This window comes from Melospiza georgiana, chromosome 13, assembly GCF_028018845.1.
Source record: "Melospiza georgiana isolate bMelGeo1 chromosome 13, bMelGeo1.pri, whole genome shotgun sequence".
In the NCBI taxonomy this organism is placed as follows: Eukaryota; Metazoa; Chordata; class Aves; order Passeriformes; family Passerellidae; genus Melospiza; species Melospiza georgiana.
Window position 1 is genome coordinate 16786350 of NC_080442.1, and position 22181 is coordinate 16808530.

General features: G+C 43.3%; 1 protein-coding gene across 1 annotated transcript in view; it reads left to right on the forward strand.

Annotated features, from left to right (window-relative positions):
• The window catches only part of ARRDC4 (arrestin domain containing 4), a 43527-nt gene extending 22555 nt beyond the window's left edge, over positions 1–20972 (forward strand). Inside the window, exons 3-11 of the mRNA XM_058033647.1 lie at positions 11745–11989; positions 12037–12422; positions 13507–13573; positions 13848–13995; positions 15783–15885; positions 16584–16840; positions 17500–17662; positions 18122–18276; positions 18391–20972. Coding sequence (XP_057889630.1) covers positions 11745–11989; positions 12037–12422; positions 13507–13573; positions 13848–13995; positions 15783–15885; positions 16584–16840; positions 17500–17662; positions 18122–18276; positions 18391–18447 — 1581 coding nt within the window. The 3' untranslated portion in view covers positions 18448–20972. The remainder of the gene's footprint in view (positions 1–11744; positions 11990–12036; positions 12423–13506; positions 13574–13847; positions 13996–15782; positions 15886–16583; positions 16841–17499; positions 17663–18121; positions 18277–18390) is intronic.
• The last annotated feature ends 1209 nt before the right edge of the window (positions 20973–22181 follow it).

A 22181-nucleotide genomic window follows, 5' to 3' on the forward strand; every position in this document is an offset into this window, starting at 1 on the left:
ATATCAGTACAGTAACAACTGGGCTCCTACCAGCATCACATTGAGATCCAATCTCTGAGGATCCTCTTCTATACCCATTTAACTTCTCCACCTCATTTGCTATCACAAGATGCTCAAATGCTGTTGTCATTTTGTTTCTGGTTTGTATTTACTGATGTTATCAAATATTACACTTCAGTGGAGGGTAATCTAGAGAGCATTGAATGCCCTCTTCAATACTGAGCTGCTCAAACCCCTATGTGCCAGCCATGAAGCTGAACAGCAAATCAAACCAAGATTCCATGCAAGGCAAGCCCAAGCTTTCTGAATCAGCCTTTTCAGGAGTATTTTTAATTCACACTAAATTAGGATTTAATAATCTTTCAGCATTGGTAAGAGATCAGGATGGCAAGGACAGCTAATCACACTCTGGCTGAGGAGGTTTGTGAGCTCTAGAGTGCCTTGTGCCATCCTGCTGACCCTCAGGGAATGCCCCAACAATCCCCTGTGATCACAAATCCTGATTTTGACCCACACAGGAGCAGCTCCAAATCCCACTCCCAAATCAACAATTGCACCTCAGATATGATCACACTTACTGGTAAGATCTAATTGCGCAAAATTCACAAGCTCACTTCAAATCCCCCCCAACTCTCTCATTGCATCTCGGTGGGACTTCCCTACTGCATTTTTTAGGGGAAAATTCATGTCTAACACAAGACAGGAACGAGGCCATCTCAGATCCTGCAGCACCCACCCACACAAACAACAGACAAAAACCAACATGGTCCCCCCATAGAGGTTGGAGCAAAGACCCAGTGACCCATCTGTGATGGCTCCAGTGCTGCTGGCAGGAAAATCCACAGCCAGCTCCTGAGATGGTCTCCTGCTTTCTCTCTATCAGAATTAGAGACTTCTTGGAGTAGGAGCTGCTTCTGGAAAACCACGTTTTGTGGTTAGGAGGTCATCTTCTCTTCCCCCCCTTTGCTCCTCATTTAACATATTTCTGTTGTTTGCCTCAGAATTTTCTCACAGCCTTCCATGACTTATTCCACTGTTTAAATGCACATGGAATGAACTAACATTTATTTGTGAGAGGTTTTTTTGGATTTCATTGTATCCTGCTAAAGTGTCCACTTTTCCCAGCGTTCCTCAGGTAGAAGTGGTGCTGGATCTGGTTGCCTTTTGGCTAACAAGGTGAGGAAAAACAGGAAGGTGGCCAGGCATCTCTATATCCTACAGATCCAAGAGGATAAGTTGCTAGTGAAAAGTGGTGTGTGAAGGGTATTCTTGTGACTGAACTGAAATCTGCCCACAAGGGAGCTCCACAGCTGGAGTGGATGCTGCTCTCAGAATTTAATGCCCAAACCCTCTCCCATTCAGCCTTTATGAGGGTGAAGTGGTTATGAGCCTAAATGTTTTAGATGCAGTGAGTTTGTAGTCATGCCACACATGATTTAGTGAATAACTGATGCAAGGCAAAAAGACGGCAGAGCTCTGGGATCTAACAGCTGTGCAAACAGGCTAGAGAATTTAAAATTCAGGAAGCTGTATCTCCAGGAAAGCATTTAAAGAAAAAAAAATCCCTAGTGCCACATCTGGTGGCATCAAATTGTCATTATGACATGGTATTTAAGATGATTTAATGGGTTTATTGCTGAGTAAGAACCTTGGAGTTTGCTTAAACTACTGTGCATTAAAAGGATGTAACTCTTTAAATGATATTCTGACAAAGTACTGCCTAAAGAGTTCATTATGCTCGAGGAACTCACTTGTATGTCATCAGCACGTGTGTGTGTGGAAATGAGGAGATCAGTAGACAGAAATTTGATGGGGAGCTGCACATCTCCACACACATGTATTTCATTATGCTCTACACAGCCTCACGTGTTGTGAGAGATACCTTGAAAAATTCATTCACCTCTCTCTGCCTCTACCTCCTACACTCCATACATCCATACAGCAGGCAAGAATTCTGTCCACCTTAATTACTTCTCCACTTAGGGCACTGAATCAATGGGTGGTTTTGAAACAAAGGATTCAGCTACTAAAAACAGCCTGGGAAAGTGCCTGGGAAAGGTTACTGATTACAGACAGCTTCTAAGAAAAGGTGTCCAGAAAAAGAAAAGGTATCTCTGTTCTTGCTGAATATTTTTTTATGTGACTTAGTGTTTCTCTCACCTTTAGTTCCCAGAACAGTTCTCATTTCCTCTGAATGTTCTGACTTCTTATCTCAAACCCTTTCAGCTTGTTGATTTTAAATTCAATCTGATAATTCAAATTCAGGGCACGTTGCTCTTGAAGTCTTTCACCATTGCACAGAACGGGGCTGTTCATGCTGTGGGGTTTTGCCAGCCAGGAAGGGTGCAAACTTCCTTTTACACTTTTTTCTTTTATATTAGATTGCTACAACACGTCCTGGGCCAGTCAGGCAATCTTGTGTTGGGTGTCTCTCACTGGCGGTTCTCTCTCCACTCAGTCACAGAGCCATAGAATGGTTTGGGTTCAATCCTTAGGTAGATCTTGCTCCAACCCCCCTGCCATGGTCAGGGAACCGTCCACCATCCCAGGGTGCCCCAAGCTCTGTCCAGCCTGGCCTTGGGCCCTTCCAGGGATGAGGCAGCCACAGCTTCTCTGGGCACCCTGTTCAGATGCCTTAAGTGAACAATGAGCACCACCACCTGTGAAATTGTATGGTGGAGCACATTTGTCCAACCAGACAAATTCTTGACTAATTCCATCATGTCCACCACAACCTTTTCCATCATCTGGGGCAATTTTCCACCCTTCATGCCTTTGCCTCTTTGCACATGAGTAAACTGTCAAGGCACACTTCTGCCTCTGGTACTCAAGCACATGTGCATGGAACAGGGAGATAAAAATTGCTCTGTTCCAGGCTGAATTTGCTCTTTAGACAGAAGTGGCCCAACCACAGTGAGATTAGAGCTCTGCAGGGACCTGCCTATGCTGCTGAGGAAGAGATAGGTCTGCTCCAAGGGGGCTTCTGCTGCTGATCATCCCTGTGATCCCCCAACAGCTCAGGGCTCACTATTACCAACAATCTGCCTGTAACACTTGGCTACCTGTTCACAATCTGCCTCTAATTTTCATGTATCTATAACAACTTATATTTTTTTTTCTTTCTTTTTTTCCAAAATCCACCCCTTCCAAAGCAGGAGGGAAGCTGAAGTTTATTCCTTCTGAAAGAAAGTCAGCTTCAATTCAAAATCAGAAGGGGTCTTCAACGGTCAAAGGGACTTTTTTCTTTCCTTTTTTTTTTTTTTTAAGAAGGGTTTGATAGTGAATAATTGGAAGAGGGAAAAAAATCACCTCAGGTTGTATATTGCCACTTCCTCTTGCATCGTGGTTAATGCAAACCTTTGATTAGCCTGCTGAAGAGACCACACATTCAATAATTTGAAGCAAAAGGTTAATGGTGTTATTACAACTATTATCCCTTTTAAAATCATTATCCTCTTGTTTTTTATGTCTATATTACCTTCACCTTTCCATGAACCCACTTTACCAGCTGTTTCCCTCCGTCATAAAGTTTGCTGAACATCATCCTAGGAATAGGATAAATGCCATGTTTTATCAATCAAGCCTAAGGGAATTCTCAGCTTCTCATAACCCAAACTGTAAAGGGAGATTATTACAAAGTTTCTATTTTGATTTTTAAATTGGCCATGAGTGAAATACATGCTTAATGTCAAGGTGCACAATATTGCAGTTATGACATCATTTTTCTTGGGAAGTTTTACACATCAGCCAAGTATGACAGCTGAAGACTTAGAAGCAACTAATCAATTATCATTAATTTTAAATAGGTTCTTCACTTGAAGGACAAACAGTCTCTAGCAAAATACACAGAAAGACTAAAAGATAATGAAAACATGATGGAGGTGATAAGCATCCCCATTTCTAAAGCATCTTCCCAACTCAGCACCAAAATCCTACTGACTTTCAGGCAGAGTTTTATCCCTCAAAGTAGAAAATGTGAAATAACTTCCTAAAAATTTCAGAGAGAGATTGGTTTCTAAATCAATTGGTGTCTCAAATTTATCTAAAAATCCTCCTTTTTTCTCCAGAGACACTAAGAGGATCCAGATTGCCCAACGTCAGTCTCCTCAAGTCAGTTGCTCCCTCGGCATTTGAATTAGATCTTTGGTCTCAGTGATTAATTTCCTGGTGCAGCTGCTTTAAAGTTATCTCCTGTCATATCCATTTCCCCATTTTTTCAGATCCTGTGGACCCCAACAGTCAGCATCCCCATGAGTTACACATGGAGCCCAAGTTGGAACACTGGGCCTGGAAGAACTTGCAAAAACAGAAGAAATTTCCAGTGAACCTAATTAAGTTTAAAAAATGAAGTGTGGAGGGAAATTAAAGGCCTTAAAACAATCAAATTTTCTAAGTGCTCAGGCTTCATTATGCCAAATAAAATTATCACACTCTTCCTGGAATTTGAAAAGAATCTGTTAATGATAATGCCTCTACATGAAAATACATTCCTTGCAGAATGGCAACAGTGCAGCATTTACTGAGCTCTTAGTAAAATAAATGAAGAGCTCTGTGATTGTGTCCTTTGAACACGGGAAAATACAGGTAGTGCATACTAATGTTTTCCAACAATAGTGTCAATCAGAGAAAAGCTGTGATCTCTGCAGATATTTAAGCAGAACAAAATGTAGGCTCTGCCTATGCCATTTTTATAATCATGGAGGCACAGCAGAAGTTAATGCCTGCATAACTTAGAGCATCAGTGGCAGCACAAGTGAGACTTTTTTTTTAAATTTGGAACATTTTTGCTCCCAGCTTCTGAGTAGTAATTCGTGATGAAGAAAGAGGAAAATTTCCCACGTGAAAGATGTAATAAGAAGCAAATTCCTACTACAAAAGTGCTGTGATTGACATGGTCTTGTCATTATAGCACACCAGAAGATTATTTTCAATGATAATGACAAGAGGATGTGTAATGTTATTCTGATACAAGAAAAGCTTGTGTACATTCATTGATCCAAAGAATTCTAATTCACCCTGTAGAGGAAGATAAGAATCACAGCAGCAGGCAGTTAAAAGTCCATCTAGCCCCATATCCTGACTCTGACAATGCTAATATTTCATATTTCAGAAAAAGAAACTGTAGGAATAGCTGCTTCATTGTGTGCATATCTAAAAATGAACAGTATTAATGGTGCCTTCTTATCTCTCAGGCTTTTCACAGCCAGATGACCACTGGTGGCTTCCACAACAGTTACCATGGCAAGTGGGTTTGATGTGAGGTCCAGTATGTGAATGCATTTGTACAACTTCCCTAACATCACCCCTTTCCCTCTTAATATCCCACAATCTGACATCAGGCTGGAGCACCTGACAACACACAGATCGTAAGGACAGAATCACACCATGATTCTACATCTCAAATCAGGGTGAAATAGCAGCAAAAGCTGAATAACCCTGTTCCAAGTAAAAGCACTCATTCCCAATAGCAAAGCTCTGCTGTGATCCTAGGCTGCTCCCTGTCCTGCCCATCACTTGTGTTAGCTCAGGCTGCTGACTCCACTTTCCATCCATTGTAGCTCTTCCTCTACATTCCCTTTTGGCATAAAGCATCCCATTATCTCCATTTTCTGCTGAGGTAATTCCTTTCCTAAGCCTGGGCAACAACAGCAGCCCAGATTGTGAAAAAAATAAAAGGCTTCATGTGGAGCACCTCTGCATCTGCAATTGCTGTGCTGCTGAGCCATGTCACAAAGGTGATGGCTGCACCCACGTGCTTCCAGTAAATATCTCCCTTGGAGCAATCTCTACAGACATTCTGGCCATGCCACCTGGGTTTTCTCAGGGTTATGATCCACGTCAGTGCTTGGTGTGAACTCCTCAGGCTGAAGTGGCACCACAAGGCTCACATTCCTGCTTACAGGAATGCTCTGCCAAAAGGTGAGTTCAGATCCAGGCATGCATTTCCCTTCAGTGGGAGGTTTCCTGGTATGAGATTCAGGTTCATCATAAGTTCAGGTTTTTTCAGTTTAAATTTTTTTTCAAAAATGCACTTCACAAAGACCTCAAACCCTCAAATTACAGCCCATACAAGGAACCAGCTAAAGCAGCGCATAACTAAGAACCCAAACGAGTCTGTTAATTCCCCTTTCCTTCTCTGGCTTCATTCCCTTGAGCTGGAACACCAAACCACCATCCACACATGAATAATGCAGCTGCTGTTTAAGAGTTGATTCAACAACAGGAATTTGTATCCTCTCTCCATGTCAGATATTTATAGGAATTTTCCTGACCACCTTGCTTTGAAGTCACTGAAATGCAGAGGGGTACACGATACAATTGTAGGAAGCTCATCCTCCAGAGGGCCACTCTAATTGTGAGGGAGCCACAACCCCAATAAATCTTTCTGTCCCCAGGGAACAGCAGGATGAAGAGATGTTCTAACCACATCCATTATTTTTCTCTACTCACACTCCTTGCAAAACCTATAGCAGCTGTAAACATCCCAAACCACCCTGGAGCAGTCCTCTGCTGCCCAGCTGAGTGCTGGATTTAGATCACTTTTATATGCAGGAACGAGCTGTAACAGATCCTGCACTCTGAATCACTATATAAATATTTAAGTAAACAACAGGTCACTACTCAAGTGTTTTCTTTACCAGCTCGTGAAACAACACCACGGTCCATCACGTGCTGGGATGCAATCCTGGTGCACTGGCACATTTATCCTGTGGGCCTGCTTGGTGCTGCCAACTCATGAGGTGACAGAGAAGGTCCTGGCTCTGCAGAAAGGACCCTCTGCAGCTTGCCCCACCACCTTTCCCTCAGCCCAGCCCCCTGAGGGATGGGACACACCTATCTCACCCTTGGGAGGCAAGGGTGGGATGTGTGGCAGCTGTGTGAGCCCATGAGTCAGTGCACGAGCCTTGATGGTTTGGTTCTCTGTCATCAGCCTCGTGTAACCTACTCTGTCCTTCCCCTGCCTCAGATTTCTACATGGGCTCCCCTACTCCCATTTGTGATTTTCCATTTTCCAGACAGAACCTTGAACTCAGATTGATCTTCTGGCCTTCAAGGCAATTGTGTTTTGTTGGACTGGGCTGTGTGAACTAACACCTGCCCAGATAAAGCCTTCAGATTACTGAGCAAGTACCTCAGAATTTGCTTTTCTCAATGTAAATACAGTACAACCCTTAAAAGCATCCATCCTGCTGCTTTACACACTGGCTGTAGTGACATATCAGACTTGCTGGGCAGCATCCCTTAGAAAAGCATCTCTGGCAGCTCTCAATCTCCTCTCTGTAAATGTCACTTAATTGTCTAAGAAAAATTTGGCTGACCTTTCAATTCCTGATAATGGAATAAAAGCAATAAAAGACTGTCCACGACAGCAAGTGTCACCAGCACCCATTTGTCGCCTTCTGGTGCTGACTGGGAGGCCAGGAGAATCCATGCTCCTCTCAGGGCTGCAGTTCTGGCACAGCGCTGATAAAGGAACTCATTGGTAAAAGGCCAGGAACTAAGGAAAGAAAGGAATTGTCTCTCATGCCTCCCTGTCCTGACTCCATAAACAAGTCCAGAATGAGGATTTCTGGGTATCTGGGAACACAAAAGGCCTTGTATTCTGAGGGCTTTTGTGGAACTCCAGAACATGTAATATCTGCTTTCAGGGGTAAACATTGCTCTCAGCTAACTGCTTCCTAATATCTGCCACAGCCACTGAGATAGCTGAAATTCTTTGCAGATAAAGGATGAGGTAAATGGACAAATCCCCCCTCCCATGCAAAAAAAAAGTCAGGATTTGCATACTGCTCACCCACACACATCCTGGCTCGTGGCCCTTCCACTGAACTCAGCTGCAGCTCAGGCACTGGGGTTTTGCCCCTTGTGTTTGGTACTGGCTAAGAAAGATGCTTGAATGGATGCTAAAGCACAACAATCTCAAATAAGAACTGCAATTTGTAAATTAGCTGTTAGCAGCTCTCATAAACACTTCCCCAAGTCCTCTTCCAGTAGCAGAAATAGCTCTTCAGTCTCTAAACTGCCAGGCTACTAAGAACAGAAAGGCTTAGTTGGCAAACTCCTGGTGCCTGACTCACGACGCAGAGCTGTGCCTCAGCTCCCCTCAAGCAGGAAGAAGACACCAAATACTCATCAAATTTCTCACTTCCTTCCCAGCTACAGCTTGGATTCTTGGAAAACAGAAACCCTCTTGGCACAAGAAGCTGTTACTGAGACCATTCCTTATCTTATATCTTCCACCAAAAAAAAAAAAAAAAAAAAAGAAAAGTTTATTTACATATTGTGTATCCTTCCCGTTGTGGAAAGTTGGAATCAATTCCACACTTTCCAAAACTCTTCTGGCAGGTTCAAGCCCTGGTAGCCCTGTTTTCAACATGTGCACTGAAATGAGTTAAAATAAAATTACTGCATGTAGAAAATATCCATCCAAATTCAGTGACCTGACCACAGCAGCCATTTCTAAATTAACCAGCAGAGCCAGGACATCACCAGCTACTGTAGGAAGATGCTCTCCTACTTCCTTTCCCTTCATGATGAGTCTATGATTATTGCTAGGGCTGTTCACAGATTTGTGGATGCTCTCCAACGAGACCTTTCTTTGTGAATTCTTTACTCTTACAAGCTAATTTTTGCATTATCTAAGTTTTTCAGGCAGCTCTTTCCAACACAGTCCTGAATAAAGCAGCAAAATGAATGGAATGAAAATAAAATCAAGCATGTTAATATATCTCCTGCTCTGTCACACCTACTCCCACACTCAGATAACCAGGCACACACAAACACCCACACTGTGAGTGTTCATCTCCTCTTCCTTCCTTCTGGCTTGCCAGAGACTAAAATAGTCATGTGGTGGCTTCCACCATTCATGCCACAACATCACTGCATGGGTCAGCTAAAAGGCCTCAAACACCAGAGAGATGGGTAGATGAGAAAACCAATCACTCCACGGTAATTATGACAAGCACTGAGTTTTGATTCTTGGTGGGAAAAAAAATATGTATTAAAAGGCAAGCAAACATCTGGAACAAGTACCACCTGACTGTGACAGAATGTGCCTATTAACTGTGTCCTCTGCAGGCTAATTGCTGGAGTTACTGAAGCCTCCCAGCTCTCTCTAATTCTGGGTAATGTTTTGTTTCATAAGCAATTTGCCATGTTTATTCATTTCCCTATCTAGCTCATTTGCACTTGCAAAGAATGAAAGGGAGGCAATGTTTGAATGGTCGCATAAACCCATAAGAGAATTAATTACTTTTACACAGGATCTAATTCAGGCAGGGAAAAGGGAGTTGTGGGATTTTCTTTTTTTTTCCCCTCTGCATCATACTCTCAAAATCAGTCTGCACACACACATATTGTACCTAATGAAATTCATCAAATAAGCAAATATTCTGTCTGCACATCCGAGCATGGTCCCTTGGCTGACTACAAAAATAACCTGATACTTGTAAATGTGAAAATTGCATATAGGGAAAAGATTGATGCAAAGCTAGCCATGTCTGAGTTTAATTGAACTTAAAAAAACACCAAAATAGCACAATTTTATACACCACAATTCCCAAGTACAATGTAAGATTTGCAGTTTCTGTAAAGAATTATTTCACATGCACAATAGGATGCAATTCTTTAGATACTCAAACAACCATCATCACAACAGAGTCATTTTCTTTACATAACTTTCATCATGAGCTGGACAATGCATGGCAAAGGTTGAAATAATACCCATGAGTTCACCCCATAAGTAAGCACATTCCTTTTCCCCAGGTCACTATTGATTAACATGGATGTGTGCATGAACCTGTAGCCAAAAAAAACTGTTCCAAAGGCCTACCTGGCTCTTGGCAAGTTTTTCACAGAAGGAACTCTCAATACAAGGCTACATTTCACATGGTCCTGAGAAAACCCAGCTTTATCTCATTGGCTATTTATTTAAAAGCCAAGGGCCGGGGCCAAGTTTTGCTAATTTCAGTAATTAACTGAGTCAGCTGGGAAGCACCAGGCGGGTGTTTTGCAGCGCCCCAGAGGGATGGAGGAATGCAGGAAGATGCAGCTGTCAGGAGCTTCGAGCAGGCAGGTGACAGAGCAGGAAATGACTCCTCGGTCACCCGTGGAAAAGGCAGCACACCACCCACCCCACACATCCCCCGGGAGATGCTCTGCTGTCAGCCTGGGCCACCGTGAAACACCACGAGGCCAAGAACAGCTTTAATTGCAGTAAGTGTCCAGCGCAATCATAGCATTTTGGTTTTGTGAAAAAATGCACATTTTATGATTGGCTTTTTGCAAATTTTAAAATGAATATTGTATGTGTTATATTGGAAAGTGATGCTGTATTAATTCTCTTAAGTAGTGTGGTAAATATAGTTTTAGGTTATGACAAAATGTTAAAATAGAAACTATGCTAAGAAAGATACTTTTTTTAAAGAGAGGAATCACACCATGATAGCAGCCACAGGACACCTAAATCTTTCAGAGAAAGAAAATTTATTGCTCTCTTATCAGAAGAAACAAACTTCTTCCCACTTCGCTCAGTCAGGACGACGCCAGTTGGGATTAAGAGGAAGAAGTTGATGATGACCAGACAGAAACTTGAATGGAATTTATGCATCATGTGTGAGATGTATGAATATGCAACAGGCTGTAGTTTTTAAGGGTTAATCCTCTGTTAATGTGTGTCCTTTTTCAGGCTTATGTTGCCCAGAAAAAGGTACCCGGACATCTGTAACTCTTTGTTTCTATTGTCTCATATTGTCCTAATCCAAATTGTCCAAATTATTATTACTATAATTATATTGTATTTTTATAACCGTTTTATTATCATTAAACTTTTAAAATAAAAAAAAAAACAACAAAAACAAGTGATTGGTGTTTTTCACATGTTTTGCAGCATGTCTTGGGCTGGCTGGAGGTGGGCACAGATTCCCTCATCACTTTGGCAATGATGATTCTGGCCGTGCCCACCCAGCCACTCAGACATATTCACCACTCTTCCAGTTCGTTGGAGTTTCCTAAGCTTCTGCTTGTAAACATAACAGCAAAACTTTGCATTTATTCTTTATTCTATCTCCCAGGTGTTACCAATGGATGATGTGCTCAGTGGGACAGCACGCAGTGGGGTGCACCCATTTCACTGCCCGAGCGGGTTGCAAGAGAAAGTTCTTGAACCAGGGCGCTTCTTGCTTTACAAGATGCAGAAATGCATAATATTTGTGTGGACACGAGGTTTGCACGCTGTCCAGGACGGCTTTTTTATAGCTAAACGCCTTCACCTCCTGCCCTCCAGGGGGGTGAAAAAGGGCTTCACACAGGCAGGTAACCTCCAGGAAAGCAGTGGGGGGACAGCATCACCACAGCCTTTTTACATATTTAACAGCAGCACCACATCGTTTTTCCATATTTCCATATTTAACAGCAGCACCACATCGTTTTTCCATATTTAACAGTCCCAGCCAGTCCGGCTGTCAGCGGGAGAGGCTGAGACCGCCCCAGAGCGCCGCGGTGCCTCCCTCTCTCCCACGGCAGCACCCGGGGGACACCGAGAGACAAGGTTTCCCCTCAGCTCGGGGTCACCAAGGGCACACGGCTTTCCCACAGCGCCGGGCTGGCGGGCAGTGACCAGAGGAGGGGGCTTAGGAGGGACGGGACCCCCGAACCGCCTCTGCCGCCCGGGGCCCCGTCACGGCGGGGCGTGAGGGGTGAGGGCCCCGCCCCCGGCCCCGCCCCCGCCCCCTGTTTACCCACAGGCTGTGCACGTGGTGGCCGCGCCGCGCCATTGGCCCGCGTGCCGGGGCCCTGCCGCCGCCCCGCCAATCGCCGCGCTGTCCACGCGCACTCGCCCGCGCGCGATTGGCCCCGGCGCGGCGATCACGCAGCGTGACGCACTCCGGGCGTGCGCCCGCCGAGTACCAATGAGGCGGGGGCGCAGGGGCGGCCCGCGGCGAATGGCGGTGCGCGAGGCCGCGGGGCGGCCAATGGGCAGCGCGCGGGGGCGGGGCGTAGCTCCGCGGGCGCTGGCGGAGACGGGCGGGTTTAAAGCGCTCGGCGAGGGCGGGCGCGGTTCCCCCGCGGCCGGGGAGCGATGGCGGCGGCCGGGCCGGGCCCCGGGGCCGGCGGCGCGGTAAAGACGCTGGCCCTGGTGCTGGAGGACGAGGCCCGGCGCGGCGGAGGCGGCGGCGGCTACTGCAGCGGCGACACGGTGTCGGGGCAGGTGCTGCTGGAGCTGGCGGGGCCGCTGCCGCTCCGCGGGCTGCGCCTGGAGGCCGCGGGCCGGGCGCGCGTCGCTTGGAGCGAGAGCCCCGGCGCGGTGCCCGGGGCGGGCACGTGGGGGGTGGCGGTGCGAGCCCCGGGGCCGGGGCCGCGGCGGGAGGCGGAGGTGCGGTACCTGGACATCCGGCAGAGCCTCCTGCGGGACCCACCCGAAGGTGAGGGGGGGCGCGGGCCCGGCCGCTCCCGCAGCGGGGGTGGCACCGGGGGAGTGGCGCTGCGGGAGTGGGGAAGGGCTGCGGGAAGGCGGCCGGCGGTGGTGGGGGGAGGCGGAGGGTTGAACGCTCCGGGTGAAAACGGGCACCGGGACCCGACAGAACGGGTACAGGGACCGGACGGAACGGGCACAGGAACCCAGCAGAACGGGCAGCGGCCGCGGGGCTCCGTCAGGACAGCGCTGCCGCAGCGCTCGGCCCGGGGAGGATCACCGCCTCACCCGCGGCCTCCCGAATGATTCCCTGTGTGGGGGCTGAAAAGCGCCGAGCGGGACTGGAATAGAATAAAATAAAATAAAATAAACGCGCAGCTGGATTCCCTGCGCTGTGTGGGTGCGGAAGGTTTGGCCCTGCCGCGCTGCGTGTGCGGTAGCAGCAGCCCCGGGCAGGGAAGCTGCCGTGGAAGACCCTGGAAGCGGCCGGGCTCATCAGTGGATTAAGGCGGCAGGGGAGGCTCGCTGTGGCGGAGCTCTGTCACTCACACACTGCAGCACTACGGCAGCGTTGGAAAAAAAATTAAAGGCAGAACGACGACATTTCGTTCTGTAAGGGTGAAACGCATCTCGGGCTGAGCTGTAGGGAAAGTAGATTCAGGCCTTGTCAATTGTGTAACAGTAGGCCCTATGTGAATAAATTGGGAGCTCGTGTATTTATAGTGTTTCTTCATGCTGACCTTAAATGGTAGATTTTTCGGCACAGAAGTTAGTTTAATTGTTAATTGGAAAAATAGATTAATTCTTGTCTTGCTGAAAAGAAATTTACTTTATGCTTTGGAGAAGCCATTTTGGATTAGAAATTGGCCACAGTCCTGCACTGAATCTCAAGGTCTCCCATGTTTCCTTGATTTTTGTTTTTCATTGAAATCACATCGCAGCATAAATAAAATACGGGCCACAGTCCAGAACCCACTGGGATCAATAAAAACTTCTTGCATCTGGGTGTTTTCATACATAAATAATTTATAAAAGTGTCTGCTTTGTTCTATTTCTGGAATAACTAAAACATACTATTCATTCTTATCCTACAGGTGAGGAAAACTTAATTCTTCTAGATGGAAGACATGAATTTCCGTTCAGCTTTCAGCTCCCTCAAGAGTAAGTTCAATAATCCAACCTGAAGGGATTGTGCTGGATGCTGCTTGTAGTGGAACATTAACTTAATGTAGTTTGACTTGTGTTTTTTTTTAGTATCAGCTTTATATATTTGTCTTAATCAAGCACCATGCAGACAGGCCTTGTTTGCTTCAGCTTCCCCAAGGCCCTAAAAGTACAAGCTGTAAATTGGAAAATGTTTACATATGCAGGAAGTGTAAATGTTTGGAGCTGGAATATTAATTGAAGGTAATGGTTTTATGACTGCTCGTTTCAGACCTCTGGTGACCTCCTTTACTGGGAAGTATGGCAGTATCCAGTACTACGTGAAAGCAGTGCTGGAGAGGCCTGCTGTGCCTGACCAGAGCGTGCAGACAGAGCTGCAGGTCATCAGCCATATCGATGTCAGCTCGCCAGCTCTCCTGGTAAGAGGGTCCCCCACTTCTCCTCCCCCTGTAAAACCAGCTGCAAATAAATAAACCATTTCCAAGCAGCATTCACATCCAGCCATAACCCTTCCTGTGTTATTCCAGAGCATCATTTTCTGACTTCTGAAAGCATATAAGCTCCCTGAGCTTTTCTCTATAAATAGATTATCTTAGGTTGTGTGAATAGCAAACAGAGTGGCTTTTTTAATACCATTGATTACATCCCTGCTGGCAGAGATGCTCCTGCCAAAAAGTTAGGCAGGCTTCAGATGCATAAATAAGGCTTAATAATAGTAATGTGTGTGTGCAGAGTAGTTACTCTTACCAGAGCAACTACATTCACAGGGCTGCAGTGTCCTAAACTCTACAATAATAGTAGGTTGAGGAGCAGTAATTAGGGAAGAGTATTAATCATGCCCAGCCTGTCATTTAGGCTCTGGCCATTATGTTACATATCCCTGCATTTTGCATGTCGTTTTCTACCATGAAGTGTGTGCATGCAGCTGCTCCAGAGATCCTTTCAGTTATTTCCCTGTGACAGATTTGGCCACATTAAAGCATTGAGTTTTTAATAGTCACTGGAAATACTGTAGAGTAATAAGAAAGATCAGGCATTAAGTAATGAGTAAATAGGCAAGATGGAAGCTAATGAGCTGGATTCTTTTATCTCAACCCATATTATGAAAATAATATAAAATTATACCTTGCACTTTCATGATAGCAACTGGATCTAAATGGTTATTCATTTAAATATGAATGAGTCATTTCTATTTTATTTTAAATGGTAGGATAATTTTAACATCATGACGTGAACATAGAAAAGAGATGTTTTGAGCAGGCTTTTTTTCCCCCTCATTACATGCTTACATTTTAATCCATTCTAGGCAGAACTTGGGGTATTTTGGCAGTGACATCTGTAAGCAGAATAGTCTTTATATTCATTGGTGAGGAGTTTGAAGGCATCATACCCACATTCTGTAAGGACAAAGCAGACCATAGGTTATTGCACAGAAGACACATCAGGATGGCAGTGCCAATCTTAATGAATTCCAAGGCTACCGCCAAAAGTGCCAAACAACAGGGTTTTTTCATTATAATAAAGAAAATAAAAACCCAATTTTCATTACTGTATTGACTGAGTGTCACTGCCCAGCAAATCATTTTGAGCAGCTTTGATCCTGGCCTGGACACTTGACATGTGTGCTTGTGAGTTTATTCAAATGAAAACATTACAGGCAGTGTAAATGCCCTCCAGTGGGACAGTCCTTGAATAATTAGATGTTTTTTGTCATGCCTCTACATTTTTGGGGGGGTTTTGTGGCTTGCAAGCAATGAAGGTGCGTCCCCTTAGCCCAGTGCCTACATATATTTATCCTTCCTTAGAGATAGAAAAGTAAAAAAATTCCCTGCTTAACTGTTAGCTGTTTGCAGATAAAATGAATTTTGCATTCTTCTGCACTGAGAAACATGGAGATAAACACGACAGTATTCCATGAGACCTTTAAAAAGTTCATTTTGAAGACAAAGCACATGCAGAGACACACTGGTCTGTGTTACTTTCTACAGTCCAAACACAGACTGGGATTTCAAAAGAGAAACATTCAGATTGCCACACCTTGACTCCGTTTCACATGGTGGCAAAAACTACAGTTGCACTGAGCAGTTCAGGGATTCAGATCATGTGGATTTTAGAGCTGGGTTGCAATGACTGATATGCATAACACTAAACTGCAAGTGATTGAGAGCTTTATCCCATAAAATGAAAAATACTCTATATTTTATAGACACCTGTTCTAAGAAGTCAGGAGAAGATGGTTGGCTGTTGGTTTTTCACCTCTGGGCCAGTGTCTCTCAGTGCCAAAATTGAGAGGAAGGGATACTGTAATGGTAAGAGTAGTTACCTTAAAAATATAAATACTCAGCATCTAATAGGTTGTGGTTTTTTTTTTAATCTCAGTGAAGCCAACATTTTGTAGTTAAAAAAATAGTTCTGTTTAATAGGAGTAAATTAAGATCCATATGAATTCAGTTTTTTCAAAAATCATCTTACCTTTCCCCTTGGGAATATAAATTGAAAGGAAGTCCTGTTAATAATCGTATGGAAAATCAATGTACATTTCTGTGTAAAGAACAACAAAATGTTTTTATCTGGGATAAAATACTTAACTGGGATGTAATTAGATTTTTACATCCTATTTGTGTAGGTTTACACTTTGGTAAGAATGAGCTTTAGCAGCTTCTTCATCTTGATAAGATTAGATACATTGAGAAAATAAAACATCCTGAAATTCATTTAGTACTATATAAAAGGAAGATTGGGGCGTAATTTGCAAATAAAGCTTTTATAGCTTGTTCATATTATGCTTAATGTTTCAAAATGAATCATTGTTTATGTGTAAAACATAGTGGGTGGCTATAATTTTGCCTGGATACCACTTTGAAAAAAATAAACTGGCTTGAGGAAACTTACCAAGTATTGTTCTCATAACACTGCAGATGATGTACGTGCTATGTAACTTGCTTTGATACTCCCAGAGGAAAGTTGGTAAATACCAATTATTCATTGGACTTTTTCTGTCTCTAAGGGGAAGCCATCCCAATCTATGCAGAAATTGAGAACTGCTCTTCTCGTTTGATTGTTCCAAAAGCTGCCATTTTCCAAACACAAACTTACCTGGCCAGTGGGAAGACAAAAACCTTCCGTCAGATGGTTGCCAATGTCCGAGGAAACCACATTGCCTCTGGGAGTACAGATACCTGGAATGGGAAAACTCTGAAAATCCCACCTGTATCCCCATCTATACTTGACTGCTGCATTATTAGAGTAGAATATTCATTAGCTGTAAGTATTGGGTTTTCAAATGTACAAACTTTAGATACTGCATTCAATTGGGAACAGAAGAATTTACTGAGTAGCTGTTAGGTTTTAGCTTGGGAGCTACAATAAATACAAATCCAGAGAAAGGTGTCCCAGCCCCTGGTGGGGGGTTAGATCTAGATGATCTTAAAGATCACTTCTAACCCAAACCATTCTATGACTCTACAAAAAATTAATATCATAAACCACATACATGAGAGACTGAAGGTCATAAAGAGATTCTGAGATGGAAAGGTGGGAATAATGTGGAAAAGGGAAAACTGTTTCTGAGGAAGAAGCAGCTTAGTTTCAGACATGCAGGGATTGTTTTAGGAAAGCATTTCAAGCTGAATGGGGTCCTTAAGTGATTCTTTCCAGAAATGGGAAGATAAGACTGAAAGTCAAGTGTATAATTATGTTTGTCAAGATGGTTTGTATTTTTTAATGTCACTTAGAGACAAGTCACAGAAAGAATGAAACTGCTGTAAAATAAGGAAAGCTGCCAGGGTATTAGCTAAGCATATCTGGGATGACAAAGCTCTTAATTTTTAAATTTACAGTGTAGGGAGTAGGGCAGCTTTTAAGAGCAGCATTCAATGGGGTCTCATGATGTTTTTTTCTTCTGTTTGGGGGTTGTCACATAGGTGTATATCCATATTCCTGGTGCTAAGAAATTGATGATTGAAATGCCTGTGGTGATTGGCACTATTCCATGTATTGGATTTTCAAGCAGAAACTCCAGCATTACCAGCCAGTTTAGTATGGATATGAGTTGGCTGGCATTGACCATGCCTGAACAGCCTGAAGGTAATAAATACATATTGAACTGTCTCTACTCCAGCACAGCACTGTCTGCAGCAGATGGGTGCAGTGCCACTTTAAGGGCACTGCCTGGGATGTAGGCAATGGAAATCTGACTCACAAAGTTCTTAAACTGAGGTCCAAAATGATTGGTGAGGTTACCTCAACTCCAGCCTTCCTGAAGTCTCTGTGTACCCCATCTGACTGAAACAACAAACTTCTGATGGTGGGAATATTCTAATACAACACAAGTTTGCTGCTGGAGTTATCCTAAAAGCACAGCACTCTCTGTATTCCTGCTGAATCACCTGAGTTTAATGAAAACATGATTTTAGTTACAGTATTTATGTGTTCAGTGCACTTGCAACACAGTTTTTGTGGTCCTGGATATACTGTAATGCAGATGTTCTTGCTGTGAGTGAGTGAATAGTTTGAAATATGACAGAAGCATCTCTTGTGTTTCAGCACCACCAAATTATGCTGATGTAGTGTCTGAGGAAGAGTTTTCCAGACATGTTCCTGCTTATCCACCTCCCATTGACTGTGAGGAACAGTTGTGTTGTCCTGTCTTTGCTTACATACAAGAGTTCCGGTTTCAGCCTCCACCTCTTTATTCTGAGGTAAGAAAATAAATAGCAGGTGGTGTTTTTATTGTCAGATGGCAGAAAAAACCCAAACACATACCTAAATGCAGGAATTGCAGGCAGTAATTGTTGTCTTTCTTCTCTACTTAGATTGATCCACATCCAACTGATGTAGAAGAAGTTCAGCCCGTTTCATTCATGCTCTGAGGATTTGTAATGAGCATCATTGTGATGAATGTCTTAATCTTTCTGCTGCTTAAGCTGGTAGTGCAGCCAAAAAGGAAACAGTTTTCTTTTTCCAAACTTCAGTCTGTGTACGAGAAAGGCAAAGGAAAATGGAGAAGGAGGTGTGAGCACGTTTGGTGATAAAAGAGAACCTGCTGGATTAGTCTGCACAGAGGATAACAGGGGAGCAGCTGAGCTTGGGATACTTGAGAATTACCTGAAAATACTGAAAAGAAAATGCATCAATGAAATACTGAATGTTTTCCAAAAAGTGGATACACTACACAAAGTACGAGGAGGAGATGTGTGGATCTTCTGAAGAGAAAAGAATTTCTATTTTGTTTGCAACGCTCTGGAAGAATGTACATAGCAACGTCAAGAACTCCTGTAGTAGAACAGAATGTGGGGTAAGAAAACATTTCCAAAAGATTCCAGTGGTCAAGGGGCTTCAGCTTGGCACTGTCTGCATCCAGAAAAGGAACACTGCTGCATCACAGAGCGAAGTCTTAACGTCACATTGGCTGGGAAGCTGCCCTTCTCACGACTGCCAAGTGGTACTATTTCCTCATTCATGATGATCCTGAGGACACCGTGGATGACAGAATGGCTATTACACAACATTGCAAAGGCAACCATTTCCTGAGTGCAAGACACAAGTGTGGAACAAACAGTAAACTTTGAGATGAGCTTATGCACTATGCTTTCTTTCAAGGGATTTCTTAAGGGAATTATTCTAACCTCTTCTACTGTGAGTTCTTCTTCTGCATCTTAAGCCTATGGATAGCATGATAAGGGGAAGCATGGCAAGGGAGAAACCTTTTGCCAGCAGCAGGTATACTTAGCAAAAAGGACAATATTTATTTATTCAAAAGCCTTTATAAGCCTACCTCTGTTTTGGATATTTACTTATGGTCAGATTTGAGACCAAAAAAAGTCTTGTTAAAGCTCCAGTATACTTCAAGGTTCTAAAAGGGACCCTAAATGGTTTCTGTGGTTAGTGAATGAGATAAGAGGTGTAAATATACCCAGAATAGACATAGCTTATAACTGAAGTGAAAGCAGACATCAGGGGAATAAAGTTCTCTGGTAATGGCACAAAGCTTTTCATTACTCCTGCATTTTTGTCTAAAGATCTATTGTCAGGGGCTGCACTGGTCATTTGCTATCCATACTATATTTGTTGGTGTGTTTCATTGTTTGTTTTTGCTGTTTAATTTTGTTTTGGTGCAATATTTTAATGTTTTCTTCCTCAGGTCATTTAGAACAGTGAGAGTTTGTTGCTGCTAAGAGTGAAGGCACAGCATTTACTTGCCCTTCTGCTGCCTTCATTTAAAAGTAGAATGTTTGCTTCCTGCCAGCCATCAATTGGGAACAGTAAACAATCACCAACAGATCACTTACAGGAGCAGAAAACAGCATTGTCAACATGCACGTTTACAGTCCTGTCTGAAATACAGGGGATTTTGGACTACCAGAAACACTCCATATGTCTTACAGAAGGGTTTGGGGTTAAAACCCGGTGCTTCATGTGGTAAAACAGTGTACTTTCTGATGATTACAAAAATAGCAATTCAGCTTCCTTCATTCCATCAATAACTGCAGTTTAAACAAGGTCTGAATGGTTTTTTATGAGATCTGTCTTCACTTCAGCAGGGATTTTTCTACAGGCATACACAGATATATATTTTTAGTCTTCTTTTAGTTTAACTTCCTTACATTGTCTAATTTCTAGCACTTCACCTCAAATCCCTTTTGCATCAGTGTGAAAGACAGACTGGTGGAGATTGACATTTCCAAACTGCAGTTACTCCTTTCATTTGCAATATTTAGTATTGTTTTCTATAGCAAATGCAGCTTTAACCAAAATTTGAGTGCATGATTTAGGAAGGACATGCTAAAAATGATTATTTAAGTCTCAAGGTGTAGCTCTCATGCCTTTTTGTTTAAGTGAGGGCCTGCCCATACAATCAATGAAGGATTTTCATTCACATCATTTGGAAAGGGAACAGGCATCTTTTCCTTAAACAGATACCATTATAGTTACTTGAAAAGTAATTTGGTTGTGTAATAACTTGCATGGTAATAATTCAAAATATTAGCTTAAAGAACATTAGGTGCTTTTTGGACTGTACTACCTGATAGGTGATGTGTGCTACTTGGCATAATCATGGTCAAGCAAACAGCAGTATGAAGGGTAAAGGTGTGCTTTTTTTTTTTTTTTTTCTAAAATCTTTTGAGTTGTTTTCTATTCTTTGCAGATAAACTGTGGCCTTAGATTGTTTGCTGCAAAAAAAGTCAACTATTAAGTGTTTCTTAGGAAGCACACGTGGCCCTTCAAAGGAGGGGTGAAAACATGATTAAGTTCTGCTCTCTGGCACTTGGCTTAGTGCAGAAATTGATCCTTAAAAATAATTACTGTTTGCACAATAATAAGTTCAATATGCAGGGGCTTTGTTTTGATAACTGTGAAACAGTTTAAAAGAGACAAAATAAAAAAAGCTGTTTAACATACAGGAACATGATTGTATTTTGTACTAATGAATGAGCCCCATGGGTTCTTTGTTAATAAAAGTGTCAAATCTACATTGTGCTGTTCATCTCTGGTTTGGTGCTATGTCAAGAAATACCTGTATTCTACCCTACAGATCTCTAATTCTCCTCTGATCTGGGAATTATGCCTTCATCTGTCACTGTTTTAGTTCTCTGAACTATTCATAACCAAGAACTGGAACAAATTGATCAAACAGGGCCTCCTCCCACCCATAGTTATTGTGTAATAGGGGCTCTTACCCGTAAGGATTGAAGGATGTGAGCTCTAATTGGATCTCTCATCTCTCATATTAATCTTAGAGGATATTTCATTGTTTCCTGTCGACAAGATTAAAACAACAAACTAAAAATAAATACATCAGAACAGTCTTAGAACCAGAGAGCAGAGTGACTGAAGCAGAGACCCTGCTGCTGTGGGGAAGGAGGTGACAAACTGTGCCTGCCCCATGCTCACCTGAGCCAGGAGTGAGGTGATGAATCCCTCAGGGTCCTGCCTCCCAAGGGTTTGAGGAACAACAGCAAACAGTTGATTTCTTCTTCCTGTTTCCGTTTTTGAGGGAAGATGGCAGATTTCTTCCTGGAAAAGCATGGTGAGGATGCTGTTCAGGATTGTGGAATCACAGAATAGTTCAGATTGGAAAGGACCTTAAAGCTCATCCCATCCCACCTCTGTCATGGGCAGGGACACCTTCCACTACCCCAGATTGCTCCAAGCCTTTCCAGCCTGGCCTTGGGCACTGCCAGGGATCAACCACAGCTTCTGTGCCAGGGAGGAATTTCTTGGGCCTATTCAGGCACCAGAACCACCAGAGGAGTCATGATTCATGAAAAGGAAAATTCAAAACCTCAAATACTGGTCTTAGATTTTTTTCAAAAGCTCTGTCACTAAACGATAGTTAAATGTCTTACCATTAAGTTCACAGTAGCAATTCCACTTCAGCCACTGTTTGCTTTTATAGGGGAGTATTTCAGTTGACAAGCTGTAACTGTCTATTAAAATCTGTGTGGTGTTTAAACAGGTAGTAAAAAGCCAGGCAGAGATAGAGCAGCTCCTGCAGGCTCATGTTTGCAGCCCTGACCCTTCTGATGTTTGCATGGAAACGCACAGAGCACATACAGAGCAAGAGAGATCATTTAATCAGCTCCTGGGGCATGTTCCAAATTAT